This window comes from Rana temporaria, chromosome 3 (assembly GCF_905171775.1).
Source record: "Rana temporaria chromosome 3, aRanTem1.1, whole genome shotgun sequence".
NCBI classification, from domain to species: Eukaryota; Metazoa; Chordata; class Amphibia; order Anura; family Ranidae; genus Rana; species Rana temporaria.
The window spans coordinates 116,404,021-116,427,553 of record NC_053491.1 but is presented as its reverse complement, the minus strand read 5'-3'; the positions used below and the strand labels follow the sequence as shown (position 1 = coordinate 116,427,553).

Here is a 23,533-nt window from a genome sequence, read left to right as displayed (position 1 = left end):
GTTTCTATAGCTTTGATTACCGATAGAACTGATTGGTTAAAATATGTGATGGAGGGACGATTCTGGTCCCCAGTGCTTCCATGTTCATCTGGTCTTTCTTCTGGGTTTCATATTTTTGGCTGCTTGAATGGTCCAGGGTGATGTCACCCCGTGCATGCACATAAGGGTCACATGTTCACGGCCTCTATGGTAGCTCAGCCCCACACCCACTCTCTCCTCGTTGGCTCACTAGCTTTGAATCACAGTAGCCTGAGCCAGTGGCTCTCATTGCGGTCTTAGCCAACGAGGAGGAAGAGACCCGGGAGGAGCCGCTCTCGTGCACATCGCTTGGTTCAGGTAGGTATTGGAGGGGCTGGTGGGGGGAGGGTCTGCACACAGAAGGTTTTTTACTTTCATGCAAAGAATGTATGAAGATAAAGAAAAAAGCCTTAACAACCACCAACTATGTTATGTTACTCTGTTGTTGAAGAATGTATGTACGGGTTAAGGGTTATTTTTTATGCATCCACAACTTTGTAGCATTTATCTGTAAATAATTTGGAAAACGTAAACTTTTTGATGGCGTATAAATGCGGGGGTATGTATTTGACACACATTTAAACTGAAGAAGTCACTTTGATGAAGAATTAACTGTATTCAATATTACAGAACAATTCAAACTTAGTTTGACTAACTAGTACTAGCTATTTAATTACATAGGAACTTACAAAAATGTCACACAATGTTGCTGCACATCTCAGTGAACAGTTAAATCAACACTCAACATAGTGAAGAGCTTTTAAAGTGTACGTCTGACTGGCTAACAATGCTAAAATAATATCACTGTGTGATACATCATTTACTGCAATTTTAGTACAAATGAGAAATCTGCATGGTCTCTGTATATTACTTGAATCAGTGCATAAAGGCATTTCAGAGATGCTTACATTGTTCTAAAGAAATGCACCAGGAGAGATTTCTCAGTACTGGCTTACTTACAATTTTCTGGCATTTTAAAAAGCTAATTTCTTAACCAGTTAGGAAGAAATAATTCCTTGTAATTATTCCTAAAGCTTTTTGTGTAATTCAAATGTTGATGTTGGCACATTAATTTTAGAATACATCACTGGGCCATTTCAATGAAATGGTGCAAAAGCAAATTCTAGGTAAAATCGGTGATATTTAGGTGCTTAGGCTTGACGCTTGATTTTATGACCTGAAATGTAGACTCTCACAACTGCCATCATTGTAGTTCTTGGCACACAGACTCCTAATTCAGTGATCACTTCTTAAATATATTTGTCAGTTGTTTGACACTGTTCATCTTAATATATTAAAGTGACACCAACACTGGTTTAAAAATTCTATTCATGTATGAATTCCTAACTCAAAAAGTACCTTCTATTGTTCCCAAATCTCCAAAAAAAAATGTTTTCGTTTTTTTGCTGTTGGGACTGCACTTCCTTTTAAAGAGTGCCTATGTTCATGCTCCATGGTCCCACTGTATGTAGGGATGTAGTCACCTCCTCTTGCTTCACTTTGCAAGAGAAGTTGCACTTTACAGGGAAAACTTCCCCAGAGCTTAGTGAATGAGATGAAGTTCTGCTGACATCTATCATCCAATCATGTGCAAGCAAAAATGTCGTTTTTTTTCTTCCTTGCATGAGATCGGGTATTTTTTTACAAAGTGGAATTTCACCACATTCACTAAGCTTTGTGGAAAATCCCCCTGCAAAGTGCAACTGCCTATTAACCTGTAGTAAATTAACTCCAGTTAGAAATGTTTTCATGAAAAATACAGAGCCATTAAGTGGTGGATGTATATGGATTATTTTTGGAGAATTAGGATATTGAATTACTTGCACTGACCCCAAAGATGTATCTATCTATCTATCTATCTATCTATCTATCTATCTATCTATCTATCTATCTATCTATCTATCTATCTATCTAATTTTTTACATCTCTCAATAACAGTACCAGTGAAATAGCTTGCACACACAATTTAAATGAATAAAAATAACATTCACTTAACTGATAACAAATGACAGGTTACATAAATAACAGTTTCTGCTGTGCATCAATAATCTTGGTGGCATTTCTCTCATCATAGCACACTTTGGAATCTTGGCCTTATAATGGTATTGCAACAAATCAACAGTATAATGTCACTTCCAGATTTGGGACTCCAGCAGTTCCAATCAAGAAGCTTAACCACTTAAGACCCGGACCAAAATGCAGGTAAAGGACCCGGCCAGGTTTTGCGATTCGGCACTGCGTCGCTTTAACAGACAATTGCGGGGTCGTGCGACATGGATCCCAAACAAAATTGGCGTCCTTTTTTTCCCACAAATAGAGCTTTCTTTTGGTGGTATTTGATCACCTCTGCAGTTTTTATTTTTTTGCGCTATAAACAAAAATAGAGCGACAGTTTTGAAAATAAATATCCCCCAAAAATATATAAAAAATATATTTTTTTCCTCAGTTTAGGCCGATACGTATTCTTCTACCTATTTTTGGTAAAAAAAAATGCAATAAGCGTTTATCGGTTGGTTTGCGCAAAATGTATGGCGTTTACAAAACAGGGGATCGTTTTATTGCATTTTTATTAATTTATTTTTTACTACTAATGGCGGCGATCAGCGTTTTTTTTTTCGTGACTGCGACATTATGGTGGACACTTTGGACAATTTTGACACATTTTTAGGACCATTGTCATTTTCACAGCAAAAAATGCATTTAAAATGCATTGTTTACTGTGAAAATGACAATTGCAGTTTGGGAGTTAACCACAAGGGGCGCTGATGGGGTTATGTGTGACCTCATGTGTGTTTACAACTGTAGGGGGTGTGGCTGTAGGTGTAATGTCATCGATTGTGTATCCCTATAAAAGGGATCACGCGATCGATGCCGCCGCCACAGTTTGCACACAGCTCTCCCCGTTCTTCAGCTCCGGGGACCGATCGCGGGACTCCAGCGGCGATCGTGTCCGCGGGTCCCGTGGTCCCGGAGCTTCGGACCGGGTTGCGGGCGCGTGCCCGCGACCCACGGCTGGGTACTAGCACAGGACGTACCTCTATGTGCATGTGCCCAGCCGTGACATTCTGGTTAATACAACACTGAGCTAGCTGCTAATTGTATTGATCTGTTGTAAGCTAGACTCTTGTTCAGTGAACTCTGGGGGTAATCCACAAAGATCCGGCGTAACGTACATTTTCCCATTTAAGTTACACTGCCTTAAAATTTCTACCTAAGTGCCCGATCCATAAAGCACTTACCTAGAAATTTTTGGCTGTGTAACTTAAATTCCGCCGGCGCAAGGCGTTCCTCTTTTCATGGGGGCGATTCCCATTTAAATTATATATATATATACTCGCCAGCACACCAGGAATCATAACGTCCAAAGATTTAATGCATATCTATTATGTCAAAAAGAGCAACGTTTCGAGGCCACGCAGGACCTCTTCGTCAGGCAAAAAGATACAAATACAATAAAGCAAACAAATATATAAGAAGCTGTCACCAATGAAAATCTTTGAAAAATAAAACCCACCCACCCCAAACACCTCCTCCCTCTACCCACCCATCCAATCAGGAGTCTACATTAGGTATGTTATGCAAGCACCTATTAGTGATCAGTTAATCACAAACAGGCATGAGCAAAGAGTCACATGGGGTACATACCCCCAGCTGTGTTCACGATCAAAACAGTGATCGCATAGCTGCTCAGTTGTACATTGCCAGAAAAAATGTATAATGTGACAGCGCGACTTGTAAAACAAGCCGCTGTGATATGGTTCAATGGGAGGTACTAGAGAGGAAGCGTGCTATATTCACCCAGGATAAGATAATAAGTGAAGAAAAGAAGAAACTTTTTATAAAAAAAGGTAAAATGACTAATAATAAGCACCAATACAGAACCATACACCTACATAGATAGACAAAAAAGAAGAAAAAAAGGAGAAAAAGAATAAAGAAAAAAAGAAAAAAAGTAAAATTAAACAATAATAAACAACTAGAAAAAATGTAAGAAATAAAGAATATAAATAAAAATCAAAATAGATGTAAATTAACATAAATAAACATAAATAGAAAAAAATCAAAATAAATATAAATAAATATAAATAAAAATAAAAATAAAGAAATCCGGTCCCCCCCTTACCTCGCATGAACACGAGACGGGGAACCGGGCGTGCCCGGTGATTAACCTCTCTTCAAGACCAATCACTGAGGGTGAATCCAAATTGTTGTCCAAGGGTCTGTCATTTTGCCCCGCTAACAGATTAAATTTATTTGACTTTGAAGTAGAGATGTTCAAGTTTGAACGTACCTTGAAAATTAAACAATTCTTTCACAATCAACCTATGTCATTATCTAAAGTACCGTCTCCATTTAGACTAAAAAGTAAGTTTATTCCTCCAGGACAATTTCATTCGATCGAAAGCTACATCAGAACGATCAAACATGATGTCGTTCATAAAGCCTCCAAAAACGCACAGACCAATTTGGGACCTATGGACTTTTCAGCATTGAAATCCCTCAAGAATGACAGAAACATCATAATTAAGCCCGCCGATAAAGGCGGGGGGGTGGTTATCATGGACTATAGTGATTACAGGGAGGGAATGCTTTCCATGTTGGCTGACACGTCTAGTTATTTATTATTGGGGAGTGATCCCCTATTGAGTACCAAGAATGGTTTGGCGAGACTGATCGGTATCGGTCGGACCAATGGCTGGTTGACAGACGAGGTTGCTGATTTTTTGTACAACGAATTTCCTCGTACACCTGTTATATATGGACTGCCTAAGATCCATAAGGGCATCACGCCCCTTAAATTTCGGCCTATAGTTTCTGGCACTGGTTCTGTCACCCAGCCATTGGCCCAGGTTGTAGACTATTATCTACAACCGGTAGTCAAGGATTTACCAGCATACATCCGTGATACGGGTGATTTCCTTGACAAACTTGGTCCCTCCTCCACATGTGATGACGGTTGGAAGCTTGCCACAATGGACATTTCCTCACTATACACCTGCATACCCAATGAGGCTGGTCTTCAGGCTGTTGATCATTTCTTGTCTAAACGAGGTTCCCTTGAGTTACCAAGGGCTTTTGTTATTGAATGTCTTGAATTTATTTTGGTGAACAATCATTTCAGATTTGAAGGAACGATGTATACACAGATTAGAGGGACAGCTATGGGGAGCTCCGCAGCTCCCTCTTTTGCTAACCTGTTTGTAGGCTATCTGGAAGAGGTGTATATCTATCCATCTCCTTTGTTTCATCAATATGTAAAAAAATGGATGAGATATATAGACGACATCTTTTTTATATGGACGGGGAGTGAGACGGACTTTGTGAAATTTGTGGAGTATATTAACAGCATTTTCCCAGGGATCGTGTTCAACCCAGAGATTTCGGGTGAATGTATTCCATTCCTCGATGTACTTATCACCATCACTGGTGGTAGTATGACCACATCCCTATATACTAAGCCCACCGATAGAAACACTCTGCTACACTTTCAGAGTGCACATCCAACGCATTTACGCCACAATTTGCCGATCTCACAGTTTGTACGGGTCTTACGGATCTGCTCAGATGAGCAAGATAAAAAGAAAGAACTTGATATCATGTACCAGAAATTTCTCGAACGTGGTTATCCCAGACCAATTCTGGATCAAGCTCTAGATAAGGCATTAACTGGTAGTAGCAAAAGCTCTAGGGCTAGTTCGTGCCCTATGCTAGTTCACACGTACAACCAAGAGTCAGGCACAATCAAATGCGCCACGGAACGCAATTTGAAAATATTGCAGTCAGATAGATCTTTGAGTCCTACAATCAAGACCAAACCAATGATGGCGTACAAATGCGGAAAAACGCTACGAGACCATCTAGTACAGGCTGACCCACGACACAAGTACGTGAAGACGGCAACTAAGATATCCCTCAAAACCGGATGTTTTAGATGCTATAACTGTAATATATGCAACTCCCTTATTTGTGGTGAATATTTTTCACATCCACATATGGGAGGTCGCTATCCTATACGCGAATATTTAAACTGCAACACCGACTTCTGTGTCTATATTCTAAAATGTCCCTGTACATTGGTATATGTTGGAAAGACTATAGGCCCATTTAAGAAGCGTTTCCAAAAACATAGGAGCGACATTAGGGTAGCCCTAACTAAGACCGCCAAGGGGGAACAGGTAGACTTCAACAAACCTGTGGCTTTACATTTCGTGACAGTCAAACACCAGATCCACGAACTCCGGGGTATGGTTATTGAACACGTTAAAGCACCCTATAGGGGTGGTGATCGGAATCGAGCACTACTTTGCCGTGAGGCCTATTGGATACACACATTAGGGACAGTGCAACCTGGTGGGTTGAACGCGAATTTGTCACTGACGTGCTTTATAGATGATCGCTGATTGATCGCTGTGACTTCCATTAAGCTCCCCTATGCAATGCCTTATGGCCTTTGATTGGGCTTATCTATCTAGTGTTCTTCTTCAATCGCATATTATTCTTGCGCCATCGTATTTATTTAAAGTTATTCTCTGATCTTATCTTGCCATTGTATATTAGAAATGACATCCCATATGGTATTTTTTATACCATCGGTTTTTTTCAAGCCCCCTGTGGGCTTCTTTTAACTGTATTTTGTTTTCTTTTTTCATGGTTGACATTGTAGACATTTTTACATTTGACTATGTATGGACGATGACCCTATCAACTTAGACCTTTAGGCAGGTTTGACATAGGATGTACATCGATATGGCTCGTTTTTGAGTGACCATTTGTCTGTTGGTGTTCTCACCCGGACCGTTAGCCCTCTGTATTGTGTCTACATGTCATATCTTACATTTTTTTAACAGTCTGTTCACCCTGGTGCTTTCTTACCTTTTTGTTTTTTGGTATTTTCTTTTGCTTTTTCTTTTCTTCTGTTTCAGTAATTTCACTTTGTTTTGTTTTTTGATTTCTGCCTTGTTTTGTTTTATTTTTGTTTTATTTTTGTTTTATATTTATTTTTATTTATCTTTATTTTTATTTGTATTTTTCTATTTTTATTTTTATTTTTATTTTTATTTGCATTTATTTATTTTTATTTTTATTTATTTATTTTTATTTTTTATATTTATTTTCATTTTTTATATTTATTTTTATTTTTATTTATATTTATTTATATTTATTTTGTTTTTTTTCTATTTATGTTTATTTATGTTAATTTACATCTATTTTTATTTTTATTTATATTCTTTATTTCTTACATTTTTTCTAGTTGTTTATTATTGTTTAATTTTACTTTTTTTCTTTTTTTCTTTATTCTTTTTCTCCTTTTTTTCTTCTTTTTTGTCTATCTATGTAGGTGTATGGTTCTGTATTGGTGCTTATTATTAGTCATTTTACCTTTTTTTATAAAAAGTTTCTTCTTTTCTTCACTTATTATCTTATCCTGGGTGAATATAGCACGCTTCCTCTCTAGTACCTCCCATTGAACCATATCACAGCGGCTTGTTTTACAAGTCGCGCTGTCACATTATACATTTTTTCTGGCAATGTACAACTGAGCAGCTATGCGATCACTGTTTTGATCGTGAACACAGCTGGGGGTATGTACCCCATGTGACTCTTTGCTCATGCCTGTTTGTGATTAACTGATCACTAATAGGTGCTTGCATAACATACCTAATGTAGACTCCTGATTGGATGGGTGGGTAGAGGGAGGAGGTGTTTGGGGTGGGTGGGTTTTATTTTTCAAAGATTTTCATTGGTGACAGCTTCTTATATATTTGTTTGCTTTATTGTATTTGTATCTTTTTGCCTGACGAAGAGGTCCTGCGTGGCCTCGAAACGTTGCTCTTTTTGACATAATAGATATGCATTAAATCTTTGGACGTTATGATTCCTGGTGTGCTGGCGAGTATATATATATATGATTTGCTTTCCGGTTCCCAGCCGGTGATCGTTTCAGCACCCTTTTACTACTTGGCCATTTTGCCGGAAGGTGTGCAATCGGAATATTTTTGAGATCCCATTTAAATTAGGCGTGCTCCCGCGCCGGCCATACTGCGCATGCTCGTGACGTCATTTTCCCGACGTGCATAGCGCGAAATTACGTTACGCCGAGCTTTGTGGATTGCGATGGGTCAATAAAGTTGTGTCGGGAAAAAAAAAAGATACGGCGAAAAAAAAAAATTCAAAACAAAAAAAAAATCGGGTCGCTGGACAGAAGGGTCTGTTTTTACAAGGTGTAAACAGTTTACACTTTGTAAAAGCAGCCCTAATTTTGCGTTTGCAAACTAAAACTTACGGAGAAAAAATGAAGCGTAAAAGCTTTGTGGATCTCCGTAAGTGCTAATTTGCATACCGAGGCGGCATTTCGACACCAAATGCCCCCAGCGGCGGATGCGGTACTGCATCCTAAGATCCGGCAGTGTAAGTCCCTTACACATGTCGGATCTTCTTCCTAACTATGGAAAACTGATTCTGTGGATCAGTTCCATAGTTAGAAACAGGGATACGACGGTGTAACAGCAGTTACGCCGGCGTATCCCTTTTGAGGATCTGGCCCTGTATGCCTAACTTTGGTGCAATCCAAGAGAATATTAAGGTTATATAATTCCAGCCATTGATTGTACCTATAGCAACCTAGTCACATTTTATCTTGTAATGGTATTTGAATTTCAAATGTTTCCTAATCGTAAACAATTTAGAAAGCATTGATTAAACAATGTCATAATAGATAACTTTTAGTGAAAAACTATGCATTGATCTAGATGAGCCTTTCTCAATCTTTTCAACACAAAGGAACCCTTGAAACAACATCCCAGGCTCTAGGAAACCCCTGCTAAAAATTACTATGTCTACAGCTCATGATACATTAGTGAGATGGTCAGTCATATGAATGCACCTTACACTTGTGGTCATTGGGAAGAATTACCCCCTTACAGATAGCTAAAAAGATCAATGGTGTCAGTGGGAACTTATCTGAGAGGCAAAGATTGCTCATTGCTCAAGGAACCCCTAGCAACCTTTGGAGGATCCCTATGGATCAATGGAACCCTGGTTGAGAAACCATGATCTAGAGATTTAGGTAGTTGTATACAAATCTCAACTTTGAGCTTGACCTTGGGCCTCCCAACTTCTGAGCCTCACTACTGGTCAGTGAAGTTTTATAAGACATTAAACATAACATTAAAAGATCATCAGGGAGGCAGAAGAGGTAAGGAAAAAAAAACGAAATTCCCCCAAAAAAGTCAATACTTGCATATAGATGCAGCTGCTTATATATCTGAACGTATTGGGCGTTAGGATATGCAGTTCTCACTCAGGGGTTATATCAACTTAAGCATTTCTTTATCATATGTTCATTTTGAATTGCTCAAGTTTGTGTCCAGCTTGCTTTTGGTAAAATGAATTCTGTTTTAATTCCATGAGTTTATAGTACTTATGCCACGTACACACGATCGTTTTTCGGCATGAAAAAAAACAACGTTTTTAAAAACTTCATTTAAAATGATCGTGTATGGGCTTCACATTGTTTTTCGGCTTCTGAAAAACAAAAAAAAAATTCAAACATGCTGCATTTTTTCACGTCGTTTTTTAAAATGTCGTTTTTCGTGTTAATAAAATAGATCGTGTGTGGGCAAAAATTACGTTTTAAAACCGCGCATGCCCAGAAGCAAGTTATGAGACGAGAGCGCTCGTTCTGGTAAAACTACCGTTCAGAATGGAGTAAGCACATTCATCACGCTGTAACAGACAAAAAAGCGCAAATTTTACTAACAAGGAATCAGCTAAAAGCAGCCCAAAGGCGAATAGAACTTCCCCTTTAGAGTGCCGTCGTACGTGTTGTACGTCACCGCGCTTTGTTCATCATTTTTCAAAAACGATGGTGTGTGGGCAACATCGTTTTTAATGATAAAGTTGGAAAAACTTTGTTTTTTGGACATGCTGAAAAACAATGTTTTTTTTCATGCAGAAAAACTATCGTGTGTATGCGGCATTAGTGTTTTGCTTCTTGTGCAATTCTTAAGAAATTAAGCAGGTAAACATCTGACACTGAGCTTTCAATTCAATTCAATTTATTTTACTTAAGAGGTGCAGCATCTGTATTAGCGTATAACTTTTTTTTTATAAATATACTCAATTTATACAGAAACTACAAACATCAGTATTCTTAACACATTATTTGATCAGATCAGATTATTAAAGTATTCAATTAAAACGTGTGTTTGCAGGTACTATATACACTATATCACCAAAAGTATTGGGATGCCTGCCTTTACACGCACATGAGCTTTAATGGTATCCCAGTTTTAGTTGGCCCACCCTTTGCAGCTATAACAGCTTCAACTCTTCTGGGAAAGCTGTCCACAAGGTTTAGGAGTGTGTCTATGAAAATATTTTACCATTCTTCCAGATTCACATTTGTGAGGTCAGGCACTAATGTGGACGAGAAGGCTTGGCTTGCCGTCTCTGCTCTAATTCATCCCAAAGGTGTTCTATCGGGTTGAGGTCAGGACTCATGTTCCTCCACCCCAAACTTGCTTATACATGTCTTTATAGACCTTGCTTTGTACCCTGGTGCACAGTCATGTTTGAACAGGAAGAGACCATCCCCAAACTGTTCCCACAAAGTTGGGAGCATCAAATTGTCCAAAATTAGGAGATTTGGTATTCCTGGCTGAGAGATGTGAGTGTCGCTCCACCAAAATTGGTGATGGACAGATTTTCTATGTAGAGTGCAGAGGACAGGGGGAGGGAGGGGGAGGGGGGGATATAAAAAGATAGAGACGTACATTGGAGTATTATAGGAATATAAAAATGTGGAATAATGTGGTAAAATGTATGTCAAATGAAATGTAATGGATGCCGAATAGGCATATCTATGTATGAAATAAGAAAAGAAAAGAATAAAAATAAAGTGGATTTAAAAAAAAAAAATCCAAAATGTCTGACACCTTAAGAGTTCCTTTCACCCAAGCCTCACCTAAGCCCAAACCCTGAAAAACAACCTCACACCATAATCCCCCCTCCACTAAATGATTTTGTTCAGTGCACAAAGCAAGGTCCATAAAGTCATGGATGAACGAGTTTGGGGTAGAGGAACTTGACTGGCCTGCACTGGTCCTGACCTAAACCTGATAGAACATCTTTAGGATGAATTAGAGTGGAGACTGCAAGTAGGGCCTTCTCGTCCACATCAGTGCCTGACCTCACAAATGTGCCTCTGGAAGAATGGCCAAACATTCATATACACACACTCCTAAACATTGTGGACAGCCTTCCCAGAAGAGTTGAAGTTGTTATAGCTGAAAAGGGTGAGCCAGCTCAATATTGAACCCTAAAGACTAACACTGGGGTGCCATTAAAGTTCATGTGTGTGCAAAGGCAGGCGTTCAAATAATTTTCCTCCTTTGTTGTTCATTGTAGAATCAGTTTGGCTTAAGTCTGGCCCTACAATCAGGCTTTAGAGAAAGCTGTTAACTGCTCGTTTTGCTAAATTCAAATAGTGCCCATAAACAAAGTGACATAAACTCATGGTACTAGTCCTTTGTTCTCTTACAATTACCAAACATAATTAAAAATTAGAGTTAAAGCTATTTTTTTTATTATTATTATTTATAACAGAGAAACTGGTCCACAGGGACCACAACATAAGTAAGTAATATGTCAGCATTGATACAGTCAAAGGTACATATATACAGAGTTCCCATCAACGTAAAACAATGAAGTGGAGGCCGTGTATGGATTACCACCCATGTGTGCCCTATGTGAGCCCATGGCATTTCCACTTGTATAAAGTACAATTTGGTGTGCCTGGAAAGTGGAAGTGACAGGTCCTGTGGGTTTAGTTTTCCTTCTAATTTTTCCTTTTATCATAAAGAGAAACACAGTAAACGGTGTAGTACCGCAGAGATAAAGAAACAGGGCAGGAGAAGGAAGAAGAGGGAAAATTGTGGTGGGGGGGATAGGGGCAGGTGTATTCGAAAAAAGGATTCGGGTGGCTGTCCATTAGGACGGTGTCGCCCTTCTCAAGCATTCAAGAGTCAGGACGCGGCAATAGGTCAGTTAATTAGGTTGCTAAGTCGGACCCTCTGAGGTTTTGTCCCTCATCTGAGTATTTACATGTATGCCATAGTTGCCACGTCTTGGAATATACCTCTTGCCTATGTTGGTTAGTGAGGATCATGCCCTCCATCTGGCTAGTATTGTCCACTTTGTGGAGCCATTGGGCAATGGTTGGTGGGTGTGGGGACTTCCAATTAAGTGGGATGCAGGCTTTGGCTGCTTCTAGGAGATGTCAGACTATTTATTTTATTTAATATTGTAAGCAATGACTTTTCACTCAGGAAAACCCAATTTAGTTATCATTTGATGTAGTGAAGCAAGAATGGCCAGGAAAATTGTTTCTTTAATGTTGGAAATCAGAAGAAGGTTGTTGAATAAGGTTGTTGAACATCACTTTATCATGGAACACTTGTGTATTTTTTGTTATATGAGCTGCTGCAGCATTTTAGTAATGATTTTGAGTAGCGATGTGGCACTGAGATGTAGAGGAATCAAAAGCAATGTTATCTCAAACATGAGAAATTCATAATCCAATATGACTTTTCATAGTATAATCTGCCTTGCTAAAATGAATGCTGAAGTTTAATCTGCTTATATTTTGCCATCCATGGTTTTTCCTTTCCCCCTCATATTCATGCTAATGAAATTATTAAATAAAACCCTTCTGTTTTACATACGTTATTTTGGACTCAGCGATATCATAACTAGGTCTCTGTGCTCCCCTGTGTAATGCAGGCAGATCATAGCTGGTAAGAGGGGCCAGCAGGGTGCTGTAAATAACTTCCTGAAAACAATAAACTGTGTTAATGACCACATATGATGCAGAGTCTCCATGATTATAAGAAGTGAAATCCAATGTATAAAAGGAGTTGGCCAGGGACAGTACAGCTGGGATGGAAAGGGCGACATAATGTTGGACATCTTCTTGCTAGAAAATGAGAAAGGCTCTATCTGATTTGTTGCAGTTTCTAATGAACCCTATGAGAAACTCACAGTGTGCTGTGAAATCTGGTTACACAATTTTATTACAGAAAGAGGAGCATGTACAACTGTATAAGATTGAAAGTAAGGCTGGAGTTCAACTTCAACTAATTGCTTTACCAAGCTGAAATTATTTTACAAATTTAGTGGGTAAGGGGCATAAGGGTGATAAGACCTCTCTCTTACCATTAGTTGAGGATCAAAAAAAAAGTATAGATGTCATTGCCCATCCAGTTGAAATGGAAAAAACTCTGTAGACTGTATTCATATCTAAGCAGTTCCCAATGACAAATTATAAGGTTCTAATGTATTTGTGATACTGTGCAGAAAACACAGGCTTTATAAATCCCTTGACTGGTGGTATGAGAGTGGTCTTAACATCTTGCTGTATAAATGTGCATTTAGGGGCCCAAATACATGTACTGTATTTTAATGCAGTAAAAACACATATGTAGTGCATTTGTTATGTTGTGTACTATATATTGTATACTGTATTATAGCTGACATAAGTGATTTACATTTTATAGGCAAGAACATGCAAACTGTAGGAAAACACAATGAAATGCATACATTATCCAATTCCAACTCTATAGTGATTTCACAACACCCTATAACATAAATCCAAAATAAACTAGTGCAGTGCAACCAAATAATCAGTGTACATACATGTGCCCCTACTGAAAAAGCCCAATCACAGGGCGCTATATGTCTAGGAGGGAGGAGCCAAGTCCGTGATATCACACCGCTACCGTGGCTGCAGAGAGTGGTGAGCCGGCTGATGTATTTTTAAAGTCGCTTACTCTTGTAAGTGTTTTTTTTTAGGGGCATTTAAATAAAGGTGTAAAACTGGAAGCATTATGTATCCACTATTCTGTTACATGTAATCCATAAGCAGGATATTAGTATATTGGAAATTGGAGATCAAATGGGATCTGTGGAAGAGGGAAGAGAGGTGACCATCTGAGGTGGTTTGAAGGATTAACATAGATGAGCTTGTTGTTAATTGCTTAAGTTGAGCAGGTTTTTCACCTGGTGTGTGGAAGTGCACTGATCACTGGATGAAAGAAAGAAATAGAAGATCACTATTTTGGGGAGAACTGAACATTTATTTATTTATTTTTAGATTTTCATTTTATTTAATATAGAGACTGAAATGTCACAATATAGTCCTAATTAAGGATTAATGGACTTTCACAATAATTTCATTGTCACATTTATGTACACTGATTATTTGGTTGTGAAATGCATGTTATCAGCACAAGAAAATCACAACAGAAAAATGCTGTAAAAAATTTGCAAAACTACAAACATATTTACAACACCAAATAGGAACCCAGCCTCATTTTACGTACGATTATGCTTAGGGGGCAGTAGAGTGTTTCTCAAAAAAAGTAATGTGGTTAAGTAGCAGAATACGCCTTACATCTTTGTATGGTAGCTAGCAAAGACCTTCCCTATGGCTGTTTGTTCTCATAACATAACCAACAGGCATAAAAGCTGCACCATCCTTTACTTTCATACAGCTACATGAAGAAGGTTTCCATCCAGTAATTTAAACATTTGGTAAACTCTATAACGTGTCTAAATATTTTTAAGCTGTATGATGATGAAATATTGTTAAAGTTATTGGCTAACAAGTTTGCTTCCAACTGTTAGAGAAACATGTTTAATTCAATGCAACAATATTGTGAAGTTTAGTTGACTTGCTTTAAAAATTTGATAGGACTTGCAATATTCTCAAGTGCCCTTTTGATGCGTACGTTAATTACAGATTTGGGTCTAGCATCATCTTTATTTATAACCGCGTGGGGTTAGCTACATGCAGTTTATTGTTTTCACATCTCTATGAACATGGATAAATGCAGTTCCCCCACTCCAGATAACAGAAATACTGCAGTCACTTAATCTCCTAGGGAGCACCATCCACTGATGCGAATGAGCCAAGAAGTCTCATTAATATTAATTTCTGAAGTGTTACTGCAATTAATGAAAGACACTGTGACCTTTTCAAAGATATTTTCTCCTTACATTCCTTGTTATTGCCAAGTTAGGAAAAAAGTTGGAGGATGAGAAATAATCATTAATTTCCGTATACAGCAGTCGGTGTCTAAATGAACATGACACTTACCTGGTAATTATATTGAAGACCAGGAAGCATTAACAGTGCTCTTTAAGACAATGTAAGAATCATCAGTAATGCTTCTGCGTGTTAATAACCATATAAAATACATCATTAAACATGTTTAAACTTTACAGGAGTGTAATTAGCAGTATTAATTTCATTCATTGGAGCATTGCTAGAAATACTGCAATGGTACATCCCCCAGTTTCTGGTTTAATGACCTCTCTGCCTCTAGATTTACTGTACAGTATGTGAATACATCTATTACATTAAAAAGGTCTTTATGTTTTATTATTACTCTTTGGATTGGAAATTAGAAGATTCTATGGAGGTGTTAAAATGTTGAGGTTTTATAATTCATTTCAGTTAAAATCTCAAGTGCCATATTTATGAAGAATTCAAGAAATGATCACTACTCTTCAGGAAATCATTAAATTATACATTTTAGTGCAATAATATTTTTTATGAAACACATAATTGACAGTATTTACAAAAATAATCTGATAGTTATGATGGAATCAGGAGATTCAAAGTGTGTGAAATTGTAAATGTTTGATTTTTCTGTATATACATACAGAAATTCTGAAATGCATATTTAGAAGTCTAGGCAGTTATAATGCATGCAGATAATAAAGTCATTATAAACCACTTTTTTTACATTTTGGATAGGCAAGCTACAAAATGGCATCCAGCTTGATTTATAACTAGCCTTTGAAGCAATGTACACATGAAAGGGCTTTGCACAGTCAAAACAAACAAAAGTTTTCACATCACCTTTCACAGTTTTCACAGAGGTTTTAGTTGCACACATTTGCAAATATACACTAATTAGCCATAACATTATGACCACCCAGACAAGAGAGGGAAAATCCAGATGGCTGCATCTTTATTACTATAAATCCAAACTACACAGCATATACACGTGTTAAGCACACAGCGGGGGACTGAAGTTTGACGCCTTTCACTCTTGTCTCAGTGCTTAATCATAACCACTTTATTATGCACCCATCATAACCCAATCGAGGCATAGACTCCACTAGACCTTAGAATGTATGCTGTGGTATCCTACACATCCCACTGATGCTCTGTTGAAATGAGATCTGGAGAATTTGGAGACTTCATCATTGTTGTGTTCCTCAAACCGTTCTTGAATTCATCAGACCAGCCAACCTTCTTCTTTTGCTCTGTGGTTTAGTTCTGATGCTTACATGCCCATTGTGAAGTGCTTTTGAATGTGGATATGGGTCAGCAAGGGCAGTCTGACTGGTCTGCAGTTACACAGTTGTTCTGACGCCTTTTTGTTCATGACAAGCATTAACCTTTTTTTAAATTTGAGTTAAAGTAGCTCTTCTATTGGATCACACTACATGTACCAGGCTTCACACCCCACGTGCATCAATGAGCTTTAGCCATCCATGACCCTGTTACAGGTTTGCTAGTTTTGCTTCCTTCCTTGGATCACTTTTTATAGATCCTGACCTAGTCATATAACCATTACAATTTGGCCCTTGCAAAGTTGCTCAAATCCCTATGCTTGCCCATTTGTTTACTGCTTTCGGTGCATCGACTTTAGGGACAACATGGTCACTTACTGCCTAATATATCCCACTCACTTTCAGATGCCATTGTATTGAGATAATTAATGTTATTCACTTTACCCGTCAGTGATCATAATGTAATGGCTGATAGGTGTATGTTGAAGCCTCACTGCCTCATCAAGACCCCTCTGTAAAATGTGGTCCTAACGCTTATGGTGCATACACATGATCTGAAATTCCGACAAGAAAACCGTGGATTTTTTCTGACGGAATGTTGGCTCACACGGTCACACAAACAACCATCAAGAACACGTAGACGTACAAGACGTGCGGCGAGCAGAGATCAATGAAGTTCAATAGGCAGTTCGGCTCTTCTGCTTGATTCTGAGCATGTGTGTTTTTTTAATGCATGTCGGAATTGCATAAAGACAAGCAGATTTTCTGATAGGAACTTTTTGGAAAAATAGAGAACCTGCTCTCAATGTTTTGTTGGAAGCATGGAGCATACACACAGTCAGAATTTCCGACCAAAAGCTCACATCGGACTTTTCTTGTCGGAATTTCCAATCATGTGTACGCGGCATTACATTTGAGTGACTCCATATTGAAGCAAATTGGCAATGGATAACTTAAGAATAAGTATGTCTGGAAGAAACATATTCCCCCTTAAAGGTGCAGGGACACACTAGCAACCCAGAACAGCACAATGGCAGCAGAAGGCATCCAATGTTTTCCTACACCAATTTTAGAAAGCAAGCTATGCAAAAATGGCAACCACCTCAATTTATACAATAATCAAATTCTGTAGCCCAATACTACATGCTCCTAGAGGGGAAGTGAATATCTAACCAATACTAATATGGTAGGCAGCTGCCTTCTAAAACATATAATAAACAAAATAAAAACATAGCAAATTGCAGCATATACTTCAGCAGCGCTCTACAGCATTTATTAGGAATATGACTGCACCTCTACCACCCAGTGGCAAAAATATGTCATTAATAAATCCATAAATATAATCAACTGAATGGTTAAGAGTCCATAATCGACTGCTTGACATCCACTTGAATAGTTGGAATCACCACCAGTTAAGTTAGCCATACTCCCTTATTTACACCTAATGCACCGCAAATTTTGCCTTTCATTATATTGATTGGCTCAACAAACTCAATTCTCCAATCACAATGTTGGTTTTACCTCTGGTTGGAAATCCCCACTAAAACGAATTCAAAGATTACAAAACCGATCGTCAAAACATAATCCTGTGCAAACTCTTTATTGTATAAAAATGCACCTTAAAATAACACTCACAAGAATGCCTTAAAAAATTGTTTATCATGCATAAGATCAGGCTCCGACCGTGTGATAAGATTGCAAGCCACGTCTCATTGCCCTACTGGGATCCGCATCACTTCTGGTCGACCCTCAGACGTGATATGTTGGCAGCACACCAGGGATGAATAAAAATATCCCAAAATATTATTAGATGATCACATCACAACATAAGGTAGCATCATTTTGGGTACTCATTATTAAGGCATATAACAAGTGCAGTGTGAAACAAAGTGATACTTAAAGTACCATCCACAAATCACAAAATAGACAAATGTGTTACCCAGATGTAGATTCAGCCAATCAGAGCAGGTAAATTCAGACCTGCAGCGTCTGCTTCACTAATACCAGACAACCAAAAGAGGTTTCATCCTGCATCCTCCAATAGGAACTAAGCTGGTACACAAAGGAACTGTAGGTTCCCCGAAACATCACTATCTTATGCTGTGATTTGATCATTTAATCAAACTTTTGTACATTTTCTCAGAGATCCCTGCTGTTCTGGTGGAAGAGAAGGTCACAGGGAGGACTACACCATCGGGATTATACAACTTAATAGTCCACTGAGTCAGTAGGAAAAGCTGTAAAACTGCAGCACTAAGTGTATTACCATGTGTTGGGGTTGTAAGAATCACAAGAGTAGCTGAACAGAATAAGAAATATTCTAGCTGGTAATAAAGAATTCACATATGGGATAGGTATTGTATTGCTAATCAAGATAGCAACCTGGGGTTCCTCTTTACACTTCCGTTTTTATAAAGGCTTTTTCACAGCTCTTTCTGCCACAAACTACCATTCTGTTTGCATTCAGTACATTTTCTGCAGAGACTCTAAGTAAACAAAATGGAGCACTATAAAAGAAGTGTCTTGTGAATGGCAGCTCCCACACAAAATTGTATCTCATGCTGATCTATTTGCTGTATGCTTTGTGTGGCTTGGTTTAGAATAAGAGTAAAAACTAATAACCAGCATGTGAGTCAGACAAGGAAACTACAATACCAAGTAAAGTGGTAATAGATTTGACAAGCTCTCGCAGTCAAATGTCTCTTGTCAGGAAGGTGACAGGTAGCTGTTAAATGAAGCTATTCTATGCGTGTTGAATTGGGAATAATAATGATACAGTATCATTTCAAACTATCATATCTGTTATCCATACAACAAATGGTTCTCACACTTCCTTCTTTCTCTATTTAAATGTGCTTTTTGCTTTTGTACTCATGTCATATTCTGCTATAGATTTTGAAGAGGAAGCTCATCACGTTAATAATAACTTAGAAGATAGATTTTTTTTATCATTCATTTACATCCTTTTTCTGTTGTTTATTATATTTTATTGTGTACAGACTCCCACTCTTATATTGCTTTTTTTAGACATTTTTCATTTTTATCAACATTTTCTTCTATCCTTGCTCTGTTTTTTTTGGCTTTGGTCACCACTTGTTAAAAATTGTTAATTGCATGAAACTTTTGTTGTGTCAGTTAACCAGTTTGCAAAAATTGCAACACAAGTTGTGTGAGTACTTTGATGACTATTAGTTGTGAACCTTAGTTTTCTGAGTGTAATCATATTCTTGGTTTTCTGAAGGTAATCATTTTTTTTTTGCAGTGTTGCTGTATGGTTTGTTTTACAAGGAACACATCAATAAAGGAAGGTACCATTAAAGTGTAACTGCTTCCTTAGGCCAGGTTCACATATGTGCAAATTGGATGTGTTTTTAATTGCATCCAATTTGCAAGACATGGGAATTTGACCGGCTCTCAACATGTCCGGGCAGCCATGGTGTGATTTCAAAAAGGATCCTGTGCATTTTTGGGTTCAGTTCAGGTGTGAATTCAGGCAAAAATTTGCACCTAAATCACACCTGAACCGGTGAACAGAAATGAACCGCACCACGGACTGCAAACTGTAGCCACACATATGTGAACCCGGTCTTAGTGTGGGTACACCAGTGTTAATTTCGTCAACTAAAACATTTATACTATTGAATTCTATTTTAGTCAACTAAAATATGATTAAAACAAAAACAATTGAGATAACTAAAATATAACTAAAACTAAAATAGCATTTTAGTTAAAAGACTGAAATGGGACTAAGACTAAAATGTAATTTTAGTCAAAAGACTAAGATTAAAACCAAATTTAAATTTGACTTCAAAATTAACACTGTTCTGTAGTGCATGTTCATACCTCAATACCATAAATAATAACATATTTGGTTTTTCACTCCAGCAGTATTTAATGAGTTTGGAAATGGTAGAGAAATGTTAACGAATGTATTACAATTTAATTACACTCTTTAGATTTTAGATGACTAAGATGTACTTGAGATTTAGTCGACTAAATACAACTAAGAATAAAACAATTGCAGAAGACTAAAATGGGACTGAAACTAAAATGCCATTTTAGTCCTAAGACTAAAACTAAAACTTATACTCCCTTGTTGCCAATCGACAGAGATCACTTCTGTGCGATCTCTGTACAGAGATTGTACGTCAGACAATAGTAAAGAAGCTTAGTATAACTGAATTGCAAGTTAAAGGGGTTGTAAAGGTAAATGTTTTTTCACCTTAATGCATCCTATGCATCCTTATTTACGCTATGAGTAGCTCTTTCTCATAGTGCACAACATATTTGTTACATAAATACTTTGTTCTGTAGTCTTTGATAGATAGACATCATTGATATCCACCCTCTTTAAATTAAATTGTTCAACCTCTGCCTATACTGCTGAAGCAACAAATTCTAATCTATGGACTAATACATCTCTGTGCCTCCTTGTCCTCAAGATTGATTAAGAAAGATGTAATATATACCGTCTGATCTTCTGGCTCCAATAAACACTGTCTTTACTTACCTTCCAGTTAATCATTTCACTTTATCATGCTTTATTCCTTATGAGCATAACCAGAATAGATAGCTTGAAGCCAGAACTCTATTACAATCTAGCTTTCATAAACAAATGTGTAAATGAGAATTTCATCTTATTTTCATGGAATAAGATCGGGATTGATTGTTCCGCTTTAGAATTGCTATTGATCTGCAGATTTTTAGATCGTGGAATTGAACATCAGTGAGAAATAAGTGTCCTTGAGTAAGTCACTTTGTGATCACCCTTACGTTTTATGGATTTTTTTTGGGATACTGTATGAACATTACCAACAAATGCTTTTTTTTTTACATATAACGTGGTGTTTATTGAGAAGAGTAAGATCATTTTACAATACATACATAAACATTGCATCCATAACTAATGCCGGTTATTGCACAGGAAACAATGCAAATTACAATTGACCAGTGTTCTGCACACATCGATTACAACGTGCACACAGAGCAGGTAAGTATGGGAATGTGGAATATTTAGACACAAAGATGGGAAGAAAGGCGAACCCAACCAAAAAGGGGAGGCATCACCCCATTGCAGGGATCACTGAGATATCTCATTGCAAGTGGCAGCGGTGCCTAGCCATGTGTCCCAAATGTACATATATTTCCTTTTTGTATGGCAGTACTTTATTAACCGTGGATATCCATTCCTGCAGCGATGGGGGCACAGCCTGGACCCACTTTCTGAGCAGTCTAGCAATGACCAACAATTCTTGGAGAAAATTTTTATGGAACTTAAATCTGGGTCTGGGAACATCCCCAGCAAACATTGCTTGGGGCATAACCTCAGGGGTGAATGAATTTTACTATGTGAGTCCAATAGTCCTTTATTACCGGGCACGACCACAAAAGATGAAAAAAAGTACTGGATGGGTCACCACAGCTGGGGCATAGAGGGCTGTAGTCGGGTTTATATTTGACCAAGCGAATCGGGATCAAGTATGATCTATGTAATATATAGAGTTGCGTGAGGCGGTAAGACAAAAAAACTTTTTTTTAAAGCTCCCCTGTAATTGTTACAACGTGTACTATAATATTTGCATAATGTTAGTAATGCTTCTTTCTTAGAGATCAATAAAATATTACTTGATCTCATAAGCAGGCAAGGGCCATTGAGGTTGTGGGCATCTGAAGCCCGCTTTTGCTTATTTCTGGGATTAGGTGCAGCTGGCTACCCAGCATGCTCCTCCTGACCTTGCGCCTGCTTAGTTTCTTCATGACAGGTTGCCATAGTGCTGATGCCAAAATCTTTGCCCCCATCATAGTGCTCTGCAACATTCCTTTTGTTCAGAACCACCTAAGTTTACTGCTCCTGCTTCTGCCAGTCATGCAACCAGCGCTAAGGATTCCTTCTCCACCGCCGCTCAGTACCCGGTATAATGACAAAAGAGTCTACAGTTCAAAAATGGCACCTAACTCTGCCTAGCATTGCGTCATTTCTGGTTTTGAAATAAAGCAATGCCAGAAGCGGAGGATGCATGTTGACTGCTGGGATTGATGACAATGATATCCCAGGAGCCAACAGGAGAGTGGAATTGTGTACCCGGGGCAAGGTGGGATGGAAGTGAGGGAATTTGTAAAAAAACAAAAAAAGTAATGGCGAAGGGATCAGCTACCATGGTTATGTTAAATGGGGTGGAACTTTAAGTCAATCTGTCAAACCCTTCACTGTAATTTTTATGTGAAGCTGTCTTTTTTAGACTTTTTTTTGAATGTGTATATTCTAGTATTACGGGTTATCATTACTTATCTTAATGCTGCCTGACCGGTTGCTGGAAAATACACAATGGGGTTCATCTACTAAAACTGGAGAGAGCAAAATCTGGTTCAGCTCAGTATAGAAACAAGTCAGCTTTCAGGTTTTATTTAGCTTAACTGAACAAGCTGACCTTAGAAGCTGATTGGCTACCACGCACAGCTGCCTGAAATTTTTCACTTTCCAGGTATAGTCAATCAACTCCAATGGGTCAGCAAATACACATGTGGCTTAAAACAGAGACCAGTGTATTCTAACCCACAGGCCAAAAATGATAACCTATAACTGGTTTGAATACAGAAAATTGTAATCTATCTGTAGCAGCTTAATGAACTTTGTGTGTCTTCCTTGTTTGTGCTGCCTCCTTAAATAATCTCAGACAAACTCTGTATTTCAAAATTAATTTTTCATTCCGTTTTAAAGTTATATGTGTTATTTGTTTTTTACAGAGAATATGATCAAATACACTGGAAGTCCAGACAGCCTTCGTTCTCGCACACCCATGATAACACCAGACTTAGAAAGTGGAGTCAAAGTGTGGCACTTAGTGAAGAACCATGAACATGGAGACCAGAAAGAAGGGGACAGGGGAAGTAAAATGGTGTCAGAAATCTATTTAACAAGATTACTAGCTACTAAGGTATGTCTTAAATACAGGAGTTCATTCGTAGGCAATGTTTATGTGGCTTTTTTTGTATTAACAGAAAAACAAACAAAAAATAATAATTTGTAAGTAAAGGGTCACTTAAACAATATCTATGAGTACGTATCTTGGAGCTGAAAATATGCATATAAAATGCAACATTGTGTTTAACCACTTAAGGACCGCTCACTGTATATATACATAATTTTTTT

General features: G+C 37.9%; 1 protein-coding gene across 3 annotated transcripts in view; it reads left to right on the top strand.

Moving 5' to 3' along the window:
- The window catches only part of PLXNA4 (plexin A4), a 910,139-nt gene that overhangs the window by 847,691 nt on the left and 38,915 nt on the right, over positions 1 to 23,533 (top strand). For 2 of the 3 annotated variants that reach the window (XM_040343305.1, XM_040343306.1), the window contains one exon: positions 23,128 to 23,318. In XM_040343305.1, coding sequence (XP_040199239.1) covers positions 23,128 to 23,318 — 191 coding nt within the window. Of the gene's footprint in view, positions 1 to 19,645; positions 19,737 to 23,127; positions 23,319 to 23,533 lie in introns of those variants that run through there. The other variant, XM_040343307.1, reaches the window with a different exon arrangement.